Raw genomic sequence first — 16836 nt, 5'->3', positions numbered from 1 at the left:
TAGACCCCTCCCCCAGGCCAGCCATCAGTCTTCAGCCCCCTTCTCAAAAGTACCTTCCTACGCCACTGAATAAAGCCTCAGTTTCTGAGTAGTGAATATGTATGATATGTGTCTCTTTAACATTGCAAAAGTTTCAAATTGCAAAATTGCATTTTCACATTGCAAAACTGCTATGCAGTTTGTATTTTACAACAATCAAACAAGAGCACCCGGTCAAATGAAATACAGATACGAGTGGCGGGAAATTTGTTCATATCTCGTATGTAAGCCAGTACTGCCAATCTGAGCGATACGAACATCACTGTACTAGTGTAACTGTAACTAAGTGTAACTTTAGTGTAAGTGTAACTCCAACAGGTATAACGGTCTACTTAGTTGTCAGTGGATCGGCTTGGACTAACAGTAACATCGCAAAATATCGAATGTTTACGGTATGTTTAAGTGAAACTTTTGATCGTTAGTGGGTCAAGGATAAACACTTTGGAAGTTAGCCTAACCAAGTTGAGACCTAGGCCTAGCCCTAAGTAATTTTAACGCAAACGCCTAGTACTAAGTATAGGGCCTAGGCCTAGGCCTAAGCTATGTATTGTTATTGCATAACATTAGTAACCCAATTGTTACTTAATAGCTTGCCTCATTGTGTACATGTTCTAACTGCTTACTAAATAGGGCCTAACTTTAGAATCCGTACCATATGAATGGGAAAGCTTACTTCGAATCGGCAGAATAACAACTGTATAATCCGGCTTGCATCGGCTTGGTTTCTGTCTCCCAAATCAATAGTATAACAGTCAGTGAATAGGTGCGTTGCGTGAATGATTCGCTCGGCAGAATAACAACTGTATAATCCGGCTGACCGCCCTCTTTTAGCATGTCGGGTAGTCAAATGGTACGGATTCTAAATTAGTACCCTAAATAGTTCAGGCCTACACTGGTCAGTCACATTCGGTCAAATTACACAAGCAAAAAACATTAGGCCTACCTTAGGATGTATCTCTAGAGACTAGCCCTGCCTTCTAACAATAGTACTATACTACTACTAGTAATTACTACTATTACTAGCATAACTGTAAAAGATTTACCTAGGCTAAAATCACTGTGTTAGGAAGGCCATGAGAATAGAAGGTTTTGATTTGCATACCAATTGTCTAAGGCATGAGCCTTTTTGCATCTTTCATTATTAATTAGGTTAGCCTAGTTCTAAAGTAGTATTAGTAGTAAGCTACTTCCAGGATTTTAGAAACAACACACAGGCAAAGACGTACAGTAACACTGATGCATCAAATGAAACTGAAACAGAGTTACTAGCCCAGACAACTTACAGTTTCAAGGTGCTTCTGTGAAACTATACCATACAGCAGGAAATTTATATGTATACCAACTAAATATGAAACCAATGAACAGGATGTATGTTCAATTTCCATTTCATACTTTAACAGATTTCCTTGGTGAATCTAAAACTAAAAGATGGGAGATTTGGAATTTTACCTTCTTCACAAGCCCCAAGTTAAGCCTCTCAAGTTGACATGGAAAAGGTAAAGTATCAAATGCTGTGACTATGTTACAAACTGAAGAAAAAAACTTAGATAAATACTATCTAATTTAGGCTAATCAGCATAATTAATTATGTTTTAAAGCAACATAATTATAGTCCCAACGGCCAAATATGTGCTAGATAATCCACATATGGTCACTCATGCTCAATCTTTAACAAAAATGTTATTGTCAACCCTTAGACCACTTTCCCTCACAGATACATTTAGTGACTTATATAACCCACCCCAAAGTTGCTGAATAATTTAAGGACTCTAGAAAAGCACTTTGGAGAAAGAAATTGAAACATTTTCAAAGTACAAAACTATTTAAGAAATATTTTAACTTGCTGAAATTTGGGCTAGTACTGATGGCCTTTAAAAGCTTTAAGATAACGTTAAAAGAATCACTGATCGAATCCTAATTTCAGCTGGTATTGTTTGCAACATATAGCTTTCCCCAACACTTGTGCATTAAACGCATTACATGAAACATATATGTTGCATAAACGCCATAATAGATAACTAAAACCTCAAGAGCTCTTGAAATTTGAAAACCGCAAAAGTTAATTATATATGCAAACTTATCCTAGCCCAATGTCACTTTGGTAGGAGATGAACCCAGGCACCCAGCATAAGCTGCATAATTGCATATCATAAAACTAGGTTTCAGAATCATTTACCGAGCATCTCATCTCTAATAAATGAGTCAGTCTTGTGATAATGGAATTTGGTGATATTATGTTAGTAATCAAAGGCTGCCAAATTCCTACCTATATTTAGGAATTTGGCAGCCTTTCATTACTAACATAGTGTGAACAGTACGTGTCATCATTCATAGTTATCTGTATTCTTCTATGGTATGGAAGCCACTTATAGTGCAATTATAATGTGATGTTTTGTCGAGAGACTATGCGGACGCCTTGTTTGGAGTTACGTTAACAACTGGTTTATTTGAGTAAACAGGGCGCTCGGCCTCAACAAACAATGTACATATATGACAGTATGGGAATGAACCAAGTGTAACTTTTGGCCTTAATTTTTCTGAAAACTTTAAAGCATTGATATTTTAGTTTAGAATGGGCAATTTACATCTATTAATGATTAAGTTGCAACAAACCTTGTTTTGTGGTTGCTACCTTCTATAGTTGTTTTTAACAATGTGCAAAGAACATTTTGAGACATATGAGCTGTAGTCTATATATCATCTTTTCAGAGATCAACCAAGCATCAACAAAACATTGACAAAGGATTTGAGGTCCTTCTTGGTTCTCTTCGCCCATGGAACTTGGCCTGAAGGGATAGATGACTTCACTGTTGTCGCTGATGGCAATGGAGAAGAAAAATGCGAGCTTGGAAAACTGAATCCATCCAGAAGGTGTGTTGCCACTAATAGAAAGTACACAGTTATGTTCACATCAGAGTAATTATTCAGTATGACATCATCAGGAACCACAGTTAAAAAAGAGTTGAACCTACAGTATTGTTGTCAAGGGAACTGATCATTAACTTGAGATTTAAGTCTGAATTAACAGGTCTAGATATGTTTGCAACAGACTTATTATACATCTTATCATTTAACCCAATTGCAAGCTGCTCTGACTGCTTATCTCATTATAGATCTGCCATTCTTAGGAAACATCAGAATAAGTGTGACTACAAACAGGAATCAATTTTTTAAACTACTTGCTAGATTTGTTAAAACAGGTGCACATGTTCCTTGAATTTTGGTCAAATGCCAATTTTGTAATTCAATAAGTAACTGCCATGGCAGCAATGCACAATAATGTAGTTTATGTGCCTGGGTATTTCAGTTTCAATTCAAAATATGAAGAAAACAGTTTAAAATATTGAGGAAAAACATGAATTTTGATTTGCTCCTTGTGTTTGATTAATTATTAATATATTATTAATGGCTAGGGATTACAAACTGTTTAGAATCAAGTGGAATTATTTACTTAATTTTGTTAGCATTTGCTAGTTACTGAAAATTGATGTCATCTGTTAATCTGATCTAGTGCAATCTTATTTTGAATTAACCCCTCAATAATTTAGCATTCAAATTTTGTGTAGCATATTTGAAGGCTCTAGATTTTGTTCCTTATAAAGTACAATGGTTCCTTTGTAAAAAAGCTGCTATACATCTTTGGACTTTGTATGGCATTTTGACCAGTTTGGATAGCATTTTGCGATGCGATATTGGATAAATTATTCCCTGTTAACCTCGATATTTGGTCAAAATTTTTGACCAGTTTATACAAGAAGGTCACGTAAAGGGCATGCCTTTGGCTTTGACGATAAAAATCTTTACATATTTAAATTCTCATAATATTTCACTGTCATCATATTAGGGCTCTGTACTATGATTTGAAGGACTCATGTCTGGGAGGTGACGGTGATATAAGATTGATGATAAAGTCATCCTCTCGGAAAGTTGAAGATACCCTAAGAGAAACAACAGCCATTAGAGGGATACCAAACCAGAGGATACGGAAAATGCAAGAAACGGAAACAGCATCACCGAACCGTTCTCACCGGAAAGTTGAGAAGGTACTAATAACCGTTACTTAACTGGCAGATGGATTTTCTTTTTTTTTATTATGCTAATCAGATTTTTGCATTAATAATATGCAAAATGACTTGTTATATATTCCCTTAATGTAAAAATAAGGTGACAATCTACCTTTTATGAACTCTTAACTTTGCTCATTTTGTTGAAAGTTTCCAGAAATTTAAGAGGATTGAGTTGTGAGTTTTCAAAAAGTAAGTAATTGATTGGACAATTTTTTTAATTGATTTATATCCTAATTATAGCCATATATGACAATGTCACGTTGCAATAATCACAACTGGGCCAAATTTCGAAACAAATCTTTCAATTGTGAAACACAATAATATTAAGCATATATTTGTAGCCATGATCTATTGGCATTAATTTAATAAGCTTCCAAAATCTATACCTTTGTGCTTGTGCAACACTTTGTGGTTTATTTGCTTAGAGATACATGATTAATAGTGACTTGATTTGCTGGACTAGCTACCACCAAGTTAAAGTACTTTGTTCATTCATTCAATTAGCTCTTCAGAGGCAAGAAAAAAACAATGGTTTAGAAGAACACAATAGATTATTCTGTTGGACTTCATCCTTTGTGACCCTATTTGTTTGTTTGTCTTTTCTTTTGTTCCCCTTTCTTTTGGGGGTTAGGACAAATCACTTTCATTGTCTTCCTCGAAGAAGAGAAAGAAGAGCAATGATGATGCAGCCACACCCGAAACAGATTTGTCCTCCAGAGGGACATCAACCAGCAGGAGATTACGCCTCTCAGAAAACTTAAAAAAACAGGATGTTTCCCCCGGAACAAAGAGATCTTCCCCTCCTAAGTCAGTTCCAGTGGTTGTTACAAGTGACGGTAAAATGATCAAACATTTCATTTACTTCCAGTGCTTGTGATGACGATTGGGTAGCTCAGTTTGTTGAGTACAGGATTCAGGGGTGAAGGGGGGGGCGGGAGGGGTGGATCAACAATAAATTTTATTAGCAATGATTATCACATGGGAATTGCACTCCTCAGGCAACAATTTTGCCACTACTGAGTGTTGGTTTGACCCTTGTTTGCCTTCCTAATTTTAAATAGAGCCCTCTTATTTGCAATAGTTTTACAAAATGAGACCTAAATAACATTATTCTCATTATTATTAGACAGACACCCTCCTCAAATTCTGAATGTATAGGTTTTTTTTTTTTGGTTGATGATGATAGTAAGGACTAGTCCCTTAAATGAAGATTTTTTAAAGTTTTTTTTATTATTTTAAATGATCAAACTAATATTGTGTCAGATTATTTCACTCCTGTTACCAAACTTGTTATATTTTTTGCCCCAGATTGGCCGGGACAGCGTTGGGGCCACGCCATGTGTGCCACGGGGCCTGATACCCTCATCCTCGTTGGTGGACAAGGTGCAAACCAGGTCATCTCCAAAGATGCATTGTGGGAACTCAATTCTGGTAAGTGACACAATCTCAATAGATGAACAGTTAAAATTTATGTTGATTAAACATTGTATAAAATGCTAAAAGCAGTTTTTTTTGGCTCAGACGAGGTGAGGGAGGGACGATAAGTATTATGTTAATTGTTTGATAAGTTTGTGCTTGAAACTATTCCTTTCCAATGTTTTCTTTCTAATTTTCAAATTATTTTGTTGTTTACTATTCATGATTAGTAAGGAAAGGAATAACAGAAAACTGAAAAGCTCTTTTCAAAATACTCTTGCCTGCTTCCCAACCCACCCCTCTCTAATTTGAAATAATTTTGTTGACAGTGCATAAACATAAATTTGCTTTCTTGCATCATTTTCCCATTTTAACCACCTCTCTGATTGTTCAATACACAGTTGATTTATCCTGGAAGGTCCCTGAAGTTGAACACATCCCATCCAGACCTGATCTCCGTACAGGCCATACCGTAGCGTACGATGAAATCTTAAAGCTGGTTTATGTCTTTGGCGGCTCCAAGAATGTCAGGTGGTACAACGATCTGTTCGTGTTGGACGTAACGAAGAACAAGTGGTCTCTCATTGAGGTGTGAGAAAAATAATTAAATTATGCAAATGTTTCTTTTGTAGTTCTCTCTAATTTAATATTTAAAATAAAAAATAAATAAAAATAAAAATATTTAAAAATAAAAATAATTAAATTAATATTTGTTAAATGTCAACATTTTTATGTTTAATATTTTTCTGTATTGCTATGCATCTCCCAAGTGCTGCTCTCTAAGTAGTATATATTATAAATGGCATAATTGCTTTATCATTGGTAATCTCAAGAAGCGTTGTAGCTTCTCTATCTTACTACTTTGTGGACTTGTGTCTAGATTTTCATTGAATGTATGGAAATTGTAAACAATAAGAGATGATCTTTTTTAATTTTGAGCATTCACATAAATATCCCTTAGGAAAAATTATCCACTTGCTGACCATAAAAGTTGCTTGGATGACAGATCTATTTTGATTTGCTCTGCTAATATTCTCAGTATTTCCATCCTTTATTTGGAGATACTTCTATATTTTGCCAGAAAATTCCAGAAAGGAAAGGTAACTTAATGGATTGTCTGGGATATGTATATGATTTCCTCTGTCACATTCAATTATTCAGTGGTCTTTCATGCTGTAAACTTCTCTCTATCAAGTGCAAACCAGAACGGTTTATTGCCTGTGGAGTCTCTATTATGTGTATGTTGTTTCCATGGTGATGACATAAGCTGAGAGGACTATAGGCTTGTTTGAGCTGGCCGCTAATATCATCCTCGATTGTTTTTTACTTTCTAGACAACTGGTAAGGCGCCAACAAGAGCCTACCACACCAGCACTCTATATAGGGGGGAGCTGTTCGTCTTTGGAGGCATCTACCCTAACCCAAACCTTGAGCCTGACAGTTGCAGTAATGACCTCTACATCTTTAGTTCAGGTAAATACAATGTTCTAAGATTTAAATACAATGTTTCTTTACCTATTTATAAGTGAGCATCTTCAAAATTTGATTTTTAATGCTAAAAATGCAACAACAACAAAATTGTAATTTCTTACTTGTAAAGTGTATGTTACTTTTATTCAAGCATATAGTAAATATGAGGCTTAGCAATCAGGAGGTTCCGGGTTCAGTTCCGGGCCGGGTCATAGTAAGGTGGGTTTTTCATGCAAGAGCAATCTACAGTTTTCCCAGCTGAAATTACTTTCTAAATTGAAAAAATTCCAAATTTGAGATAGAATGTCGAATTGGCCGCCACCCGTCATGTAAGTTGTATTCCATAAGCCCTTGTGGGTTTCTCCCACATTTGTGGTCACTTAAGCGTCGTAAAAATAACTGCTGATTATTATCATTATTATTTATGAAATATGAAGTGAATCCAACCTTATCTGATTTAAGGTTTGACGGGTATAATTATTCTTTGATGTCTGTCTAGACTATATCTAGAATAATTATAGGACATTTTCATTTTGAAAGATTCAACCACAAATCTGCAATGTGTTACGTCTGTTCATATTTCAGTAAATAAGAGCTGGTACGAACCACTAGTATTTGGATCCAAACCAAAGGCAAGATCAGGGTAAGTGTTGACAAAAATTGATAATTATAATAAACAGGAATACGAGCTCAATTTTACCTTGTCAGCTTCCACAGAATGAGACGTTGAGCAAACCTATTGAGACAATACTAATTACAACTTTTATTGTGAAATGCTTTTGCAGATGAATCTTAAAGTGATCGCATCTTCGAGTTCAATGGAAATAAGTTCTGGAGTAGTGTGTATTGCCGTTGATTTCTTACTTGGACTAATTTGAAACTTCCATTGCTGTTTTGATCAAGTACAGTATGATGGTTGTGGCTGGGTATCCATGTTTGTTTGAGTCCACTGCAGCGAGCTGGAGTGCGTTAAAGCAAGTTAGGTTTGCTGAACGAATGTATTTTAAAGGTTAATAACCTACTACTCACAGTTGGGAGACAATTAATTTTGAGTGAACATATCTACCAAAAGTGAGTAAGGCTGGATATCAATGTTGTTGTTGTTTTTTGTCTTTTAAATTTGAAGTGAACTTAATATATATGCAATACTGTCCTGCTTGCTGTGAAATCATGGAACTGTTTACAATTTCAGTTTAAAATTTGTAGCTCCATAGACTGTTTCTTACATCAGAGTCATGGCTTCATTTTAATTGAGATGTTAGACATTAGACTTTCCCTAGCAGAAAACGGGTGCAATGTATTCTTCAAACCGTGTGATAGATCTTTACGTTACCCAAATATCAAAACTTTACAGAGCTTCTCACTACTAGACCTCAATCTTTGAAAGTTGGACATCAGATAAGACATTCTAAGATGGAAAGCCAATGCCAGTTTTTCATCGAAATTGTTCAAAAAAAATATTTATGGACTGACATGTATTTTACAAGAAAAATATGATATTGAAATCAATGTAGGATGTAGGGTTCTTATTTTTGTTTTCACATGGTTGGCAAATCCTATGTATAAGATTGTATTTTTTATCTCTCTTCTCTTCCATTCTCCACAGACATTCTGCTACCCTCCTAGGGGATAAGTTGGTCATCTTTGGGGGATGGGATGCTCCTGTGTGTTTTAATGATGTTCACATCTTGGACTTGGGTTAGTTTTTTGTTACTCAGGGCCATCCTGAATCTTGCTCTCGTTACATATGCTATTAATAATAATAATATGATATTAGTCTTATTATGACCCCTCCTAAATATTACCTCACATTCATTTTGCATGACTGTTTGTGTTTACATCAATTTGCATGTCCGATCACATTCTTTTTTCAGTCAATTTTTTCAAGGAATTTGCCTTGACACAGGTGGAGAAGTGTTTCCGTTTTCTCTGTTTCTGATAGCAATTTTGAAATCTCACAAAGACAAATACTTTATTTATGTCCTAAATCCTTTGAAACGGAAACTTTTTTCTTCTTTGATCCAAGGAAGAATAAACCAAAGTTAATTATATCTTTATCCTGTTTTCTAGTTTCTAGCAATTGCTTTTCACAAATAAAACTGCGGTTGTAAGCTCTGTGCAAAAAGTGCAACTGTAACCATAGCAACTTAAGTTATTTGAACATTACTCTATTATGTTTTCTAAAATTCGTTAGTTGTCAAGACATTTTGGCAGTATTTATGGAAGGCAAACCTGAATATTTGGAACCCAAAGTAATTTTTTGTGTTATTCGAATTTAGGCAAAGTTTCTCTTTTGCTATCATCACAGGACTGATGGAATTTTCCTCACCAGATGTATCAGGGGCACCACCATCTCCCAGGAGGTAGGTCTTACCAAGGCACTGATGGTATACACTAAACACAGATCTTTATACTATCTGGACTTAAAATTCCTGTTTTCTGTAAGACAAAGGATACTGGTGATTAATATCAAGTTTTCTTAGCAGCGGTTTCTGAATCAATTATTTGATCCATGAGTGTAAATTTTCTGTAGATCCTTACTTTGGTATTATAAACATATTTCAGATTTGTTTCTTTGCAATATTTGATATCAGACACCCCAAAAAATAAGAGAGGATGCGACTAATTTATCATGTTCAGCATTTATTTTTCCTGTTGAGAAGATATAAATCATTCAAATACAGAGCCCATGGTACGTGGCATACAACAAGTCTATCTTTAGTTAATACACTAAATTTCACTACTTATGTATACAAGAGTAAACACACTGCAGTGCTCCTTGCCAAATGACCTATGATGTCTCATGTGATCTAATTTTGGTTTCCATTTCTGTTACCATGACGACATGACAGTTTTTAATGTACATTTTTCTTTGTTCACCAGTTGGCATGCAGCCTGCCCTCTATCTGACAATAGAGTATTGATCCACGGCGGTTATAACGGATACCAGGCCCTGTCGGATGCCTTCGTCTTTTCTCTCGGTACGATATATGGTCTCACTTTCCGTATTAATTCTGCTAACCAGTAGATGACAATTAGGTGGCACCATTTAGCTTTTAAATGTTATGACCCACTCAGCAAAGGTTTTGGACTTAATACACATAGACTGCTCAATACACTGTACATTTTAGCTGGTAACAAAAAATACACATAGACTGCTAAGTACACTATGGCTGGTAACAAAAAATACACATACACTGCTAAGTCACTGTACACTTTAGCTGTTAACCAAAAATACACATAGACTGCTAAATACACTGTACATTTTAGCTGTTAACCAAAAATACACATAGACTGCTAAATACACTGTACATTTTAGCTGGTAACAAAAAATCACATAGACTGCTAAATACACTGTACACTATGGCTGGTAACAAAAAATACACATTGACTGCTAAATACACTGTACACTATGGCTGGTAACAAAAAATACACATAGATTGCTTAATACACTGTACAGTATGGCTGGTAATAAAAAATACACATAGACTGCTAAATACACTGTACACTTTAGCTGGTATCAACAAAAAAATGAAAACTTGAAACAGCAATATTTAGGATGGACATGAAACAGTTGCTTGCCAAATCACACATGGGTTGCTTGATTTCTAACGGTGACAGCAAACAAATAATACATTAAATATACTAACTTTTATTATTCTTAAAAGTTAAGTTTTTATAATATTCCAAACTGGTCTTCTAAGTTGACTTCAGTTCCATCCTTTGTCTTCATTACAGATTCGTTGTCATGGCAACAGGTGACCCTAAATGGTACAGGACCGTTGGGGGTGCGAGCAGGGCACATTCTGTGTTCTGTATCAGATAATCCAGACGACCAAGAATCAGAAAAGATCTTGATGTTTGGAGGCGGAGACAATGAAGATAATTTCTTCAATGATCTGCATCGCGTTACCATCACAGAATCATAGAACTAAAGGGGAGACATGTAGCTGAAAGTTCACATATGAATTAATGGAGTGAAAACTCTGGGATATGTCTTGAAAAATTATATTTTGGTGAGAAACAGTAAAACCAAATAGGAGTAAACATATATTAGTGAAGTGGGAAAGTTTCTTCTTATGAGTTGTATATAAGTAAAATCCTTAAAAGTAAAGGTATCTGTATTTGATCATCATAACTTCATCTGTGATACACTTGGGGGGGAGGGGGAGTGAGGGTAATTAATCTGATATAGTTGTACAAAATGGTCAAATTTGTTGAATCAATACAAAAATTCGTAGCAATGTTTTGTACATAGAACAATTGTGACTGCATTAATGTCAGTCAAACACAATTTTTAAAAGCTCAAATTTGCTATACCAACTTAAAAACACTAAATTATTTCCTAACAAATGAGGACACTTGAGCCATCTTTTTCCACATTGTTTTTTTTTGTTTTTTGCTGTTTAAAATATGATTTCTGTCCACCAGATATCAGGTAATGTTAATCTTAGCTTAGTTTTCCTGTTACATCCAATCATTGGGTAAAATTTCCCTATCGTAATTTGCTTAAAGTATCAATCACAATGCATAACTGCTAATTAATACCCTCCATCATGCGGTATATTTATTTCTTTTCTTGGCATAGTATGTAAGAAAGTGGCTCATCAAAATAATCAAATATGTATTGACTCTTGAAGTTAAGTGAATGACACAACTACTCAGCCTTCTAAACCCTTGAACCTGTATTTTTTGACAGTGATGTGTCCAAGTGTCGTTTTTGTCATGCAGGAATGTGAAAATGTGGTTTTTCGATACGTGAACATCAAATTATAATTTCACCATATTCTGACATTGAAACATTTTCTTTTATATCTTTTTGGCAAAAGGAATCGGTATAAATTGCACGTTAAAATGATATGTATACTACTGCAGGTAATGTTCCTCTCTGACAGTCTCTGTATTATTAAATGTAGCTCCAACATCTTTATATCAATCTTTATATCAACCTTTCTTGGCTTCAAAATTCTCTGAAGTGTTTATTTTAAAATTCAGAGGAAATCAATTGTATGAACAGCTAAACTATTTTTTTTGGGGGGGGAGGCAGACAGGGTGGGGGGGAGAGAGGGTCGGTGTGGTTAGCTTTGAGTGTCAGGTATTAATAAGTTACTTTTGTTCAAAACTATTTTGAGGTGTCTTTCATTTGATTTGTATACTTTTGTTACATCATGAATTCATGAGTTTTGTTGTGTATGTACAGTAGTGATACTCCTAAATAAGACAAACATTATGGTCAATCATGGTTTCTTGTTTACATGTTGTTTGTTTCTTGTTTTGCTTCAAGATCTGAAAACCTTGCTGTTGAACAAGGTGAGCAAACGTCTCAAATATGACACTGCAATGATTAACTGTCCTTCGTTATGGTTAGCAATCTACGGTGATAATGTCATTTGTCTACTATCAGTCACGTTTATTAGACTGCTTAAAGGGAGTGAAGACTCGCGCACAAAGAAACGTCTCATGCCGGTTATCTGACCTAGTTTAGAATGAGGTGTAACAGAAGTGTTATACACCACCATTGATCCCAGAAAATACACACACAGCTTGCTACCATCGGTAATTAGACACTAGTGTACAGTCAATACATACAGCTACGGTCAATACCCACAACACAGTGTACATAGCAGCGATGGACATCTCAGGTCTAGATTAAAGAATAACAAGGTATCACGTTTCATTACTGTCTGCATTTTGTAGCTACAAGAAGAAGACGTCATTTGCAAGCAACGGAAAGTTAACTTTTTCAGAGCGCTGCACACGGTTTGGGGCGAGTCTTCAATGCCTTTAAACCCAAGTGACAGTACTAGATGACGGTCTGCCTGTAATGTAGGTTACCACAGTCATGGAAAGTGACAAACTGTACAGGAGGAACCTCAAGTTCATCAAAAAACATTCAAATCAAAAGTGTTCAGTTGCTGGTCTTTCCTACCTTCTCTCTTTCCTTTTGTCTAATGTTGAGTACACTTTGTAAACTACATCTGTTTCTACCAGTTGGAGTGTATTACATTTAGCAGTGCTACTGTGTCCCTTTACCAAGATCCAATGCAATACCATTTGAATTGTCCATGACGGAATAACCAGTCAGTTCAGATTTAAATTTGGTAAAATTGGAATTTGAATATAAGCCGTTTGCATGTACTTAACTGGGCCACATTGTGATGCAGATGTCATGTCTACAGAAATTTAAAACAGAACAATCGTACATGAGTATGTTCAGTTTCAAATTTGCATATTTATTTCGTTCAATGCATAGAGATTACAAATATTGATGACATGCTGGAAAAGTGATTGGCCAAAATATTCCCATACTAGAGGAATGTGATTAGAAAATATGAATATGTAATCGTTGTTCTCAGACTAATTTGGACTAAAGGGTGCACAGTACCATTACTACACCCTAAGCACCAACATCAACCATACATGCCAGATATCAAATAGATCCGGTGGGTTTTTCATCCAAGAGCACCTCTGAAATTACTCTAAAACTGAAAAGATTCTAAATTTGAGGTAAAATCTTGAATTAGAAGCAACCTGACATGAAAGCTGTAATACATAAGCCCTCGCGGGCTTCTCCCACATTTCGTAGTCGCTTAAGCGTTGTAAACATAACTGCCCAATTATTGATTATTATCCTGAATCGGGACTTTGCCGAATGGATCATCAAAACAGCACATTTAGGTGTTATTGCTCATCATAAAGGAAGCCCAATATATATTTATATTGAAATATGCAAATCACATATGTATGCAAATAGTAAATTGCCTATGGAAGACTATCATAATTACATACAAGTATAACAGATAAAAGAATAATAATTTAATAATGAAAATTTAGTACAATTTTATGTAAATAAGTTTTATTGACAAACTATAAATATGCATAGGTTCTGTTAAGTCACCCCCCCCCCCTCCAGTTGAAAACATTGATGAAATTAAAATATCAGAACTGGCCATCATATAACATAGATGGGTTTTTGTTTAGAATCAAATTTTCATCATAACGGTAAAAGCAGATTATTTCACTACTACATTTTAATGCCACTTTAATTATTGCTCTTTGCTATAGGATCGAAGACACTGAAGTAAAACAAAGAGTAAGGACAACTAAAAAAATTTATGATATAAGTCATGCTTTGGTATGTTGCAATAAATTTAGGAAATACACTTAATAACAAATTGAAAACTAGTGCACCATATTTTAAAGATAGAAAAAACAAACAAATGATATAAATTCTGTTCATAAACCAGGAAGCCTAATTGCTTAATGGTTCTGATGCTTTCCAAGATGCCAATTGAAGATGAAGTAATAGACACATAAACCTGATTGGACCATTTGAAACTACACACAACATTTTAGTAGGCACATGATTTTCCTTGGTGAATACATGAAATACATATTTTAAAGAGAAGCGAAACAAACTTTTGAGAAAAACTGATCATGGCAAAGAAATACAAAACTCTTACCAGATAAAATGCCACGATGACATCAATCACTCGTCTGTTGCTAGATCTATCATTCACAAATATATCACTATATATATCTATATATATCAATTATATCACAAGTAGACAAAATTCAAAATCTACAATAATTATAATGAGGATATGATTGTAATAAAAGAATGCAGAGAATATACAGGCAATTTTGTTATGCAAACACTTTCAGCGACTGAAAAATTAACCTTTCAAAACCAATTTTGTGGTAAATTTTTAATATATCTATCACAGAGTAAAGTGGCAACCTCCTCAGTGATCAGTTGTTCCAATGATGTTCATGACCTGTGAGTTGTGGTCTGAGAAATCACCTTTTATTGGTGGTAGCAGAAACACCTGGCCTGTTCTGGAATTATAGAACCAGTAGAAAAACTTAAAGTCACAAGTGAGTGGAGTTCAGTGGATTAATCCATTTAAACTCCTGTATGTTCAGTGTCTAGATTCCACGTTGTAATGTGTGTGTTTGAATTCCGATTCTCTACACACTGTCCGCTCACTAGCACAAAATGAGAAGAGTTAACAAACATGCAATCTCTGGCTCGTGGGCTATATGCATATCACCACACCACATACACGCAGTCTTGAACCAAAAGATATTGTGTTTATAAGATTTCTTTTAACACATAACACCAAGTCCCATCCACCAAGCATATTAATTTCAATATTTTTATACCATCGACTCTTACACAATTGTGAACCATATGAACGTGCTAAATATGGAACGAAACAAACACGTCATTGTCTAATTATGGTAGCTTAACGTTTGATACATTATGCCCCATCCACTCATTACCTATCCATGTCAATTACCTTTATAAACAATAAGGTGCATCAAGACACTATGGCTATTATGCAGTACACCATGTCAGGAATCCAATGTATAGTTCCTGACATATCATGCTTACAGCCTTTCTTGTAAAAAAAAATAATAACATAAATTCCCACCCACCCAGAATGCATATAAATTTATTACTTTCAACATTTATATGCTCTGAAGTAAATCTTAAAATCAAACTTCATATTACAGATATATTTTGACTACCTTTAATAGTCCTTTTTTATTGGTATGTAAAATTTTATTGATATGTAATTGATAAATTGTATTGATATGTAAAATATTAGCTATAAATGCAGTACACCATGGCAGGAATCCAATGTATAGTTCCTGACATAGCATGCTTACAAGCTTTCTTTTAAAAAAATAATAAAACATTAATTCCCACCCACCCAGAATGCATATTAATTAATTAATTTCAACATTTATATACTTTGAAGTAAATCTTAAAATCAAACTTCATATTACAGATATAATTTGACTACCTTTTATCATACTTTTATTGATATATAAAATTCTTGGCAATAGAATGATTAAAATGGAAAAAACAATATATATTTCATATCCAACAATACTTACAACTGCAAGTTTCCGATCACAGTACCGTAAACAAAACTTTCCCATTAGTAATACAATCAAGTGACTAAACCTCAGGACAGGTGTAGTTTCCTCTTTAAATAATTAACCTTTTACAAACTTTATATATAGAAGCTAGTTTAGACTAACATAAATTACACTTTAGTTTGGCAGGTTTAGAATTGTACAGATGAAAAGACTGAAAGTTTTCTTTTGTAACTGACATTGAATGCTGGAGAGATATGAATTCCAACTGGTTTCAATCAATCACAAGATACCATTTTGGAAAAAAATCCACTTTTTTTTTACAGAAAATTTTGTAAATCAAAGAACCAAAGATTAACTTTTTCCCGACACATGCATAAAAAAGTAACAATAAAGCAGATACAGGTATAAACTTTAATAAAACATTTTGGGCAAATGAATACAAACTGTTATAAGATTTGAACTTTGCTAAACTTCTGTTGTTTATATTTTGATAACCTTTTCCTTTTGTAATATATATTCTGTACGCGTGCACTATATATCATTTGAAAATTTGGAATAAAAGAAGGAAAAAAGCTTCATATCCTTGCAGTTTTTATTTCTTTATGCATATTTTCTTCGACTGGCTTTCATCGACCGTTTAACTTTTCAGTAACACAATGCCATGCACTCCATCATGTCCTTGAGTTTTGGGAGGTGTATGTCATAAAAGTCCAACCCATCCACGGACATGCAAACCTTCCCTGTCATATCTAAGAATTTATGATCCAGTAGAACCCTCATGACTGCTTCTTCCTGTTGCGACGAGAAATTGTAAAGACACAAGAAAGATTATGAGACAGCCATAACACAAAAATTCATATTCCACATATAACCAGAAAGCCAGATCACTTGAGATCTATTTTATATTGGGCCTGTTCACTAAACTGAACTGAAATTGACCAAACTATGTTCA

At 34.6% G+C, this 16836-nt stretch overlaps 2 protein-coding genes across 4 annotated transcripts in view; one reads left to right on the top strand and one right to left on the bottom strand.

Annotated features, from left to right (window-relative positions):
- Positions 1-272: 272 nt before the first annotated feature.
- On the top strand, positions 273-15084 carry LOC139970618 (uncharacterized). The gene is made up of 13 exons (XM_071976464.1): positions 273-431; positions 1440-1535; positions 2749-2910; positions 3884-4082; positions 4738-4942; positions 5415-5537; positions 5924-6111; positions 6857-6995; positions 7578-7635; positions 8599-8690; positions 9301-9355; positions 9876-9973; positions 10731-15084. The coding sequence occupies exons 2-13, from the start codon at positions 1468-1470 to the stop codon at positions 10919-10921; spliced, it is 1578 nt and encodes a 525-aa protein (XP_071832565.1). The 5' UTR covers positions 273-431; positions 1440-1467; the 3' UTR covers positions 10922-15084.
- The window catches only part of LOC139970617 (D-glutamate cyclase, mitochondrial-like), an 18393-nt gene continuing 14761 nt past the window's right edge, over positions 13205-16836 (bottom strand). For all 3 annotated transcript variants that reach the window (XM_071976463.1, XM_071976462.1, XM_071976461.1), the window contains one exon: positions 13205-16676. In XM_071976463.1, coding sequence (XP_071832564.1) covers positions 16530-16676 — 147 coding nt within the window. In that variant the 3' untranslated portion in view covers positions 13205-16529. The remainder of the gene's footprint in view (positions 16677-16836) is intronic.

The sequence above is a fragment of the Apostichopus japonicus genome, chromosome 8 (genome assembly GCF_037975245.1).
Source record: "Apostichopus japonicus isolate 1M-3 chromosome 8, ASM3797524v1, whole genome shotgun sequence".
NCBI classification, from domain to species: domain Eukaryota; kingdom Metazoa; phylum Echinodermata; class Holothuroidea; order Aspidochirotida; family Stichopodidae; genus Apostichopus; species Apostichopus japonicus.
This window is presented reverse-complemented; position numbering and strand designations above follow the sequence as displayed.

Coding starts and splice junctions, on each gene's coding strand:
- LOC139970618 (XM_071976464.1), top strand. CDS start 1,468: ATGGGAGATTTGGAATTTTACCTTCTTCACAAGCCCCAAGTTAAGCCT. Junction 6,112..6,856: donor ACAAGTGGTCTCTCATTGAG/GTGTGAGAAAAA, acceptor TTTACTTTCTAG/ACAACTGGTAAGGCGCCAAC. Junction 8,691..9,300: donor TGTTCACATCTTGGACTTGG/GTTAGTTTTTTG, acceptor CTATCATCACAG/GACTGATGGAATTTTCCTCA.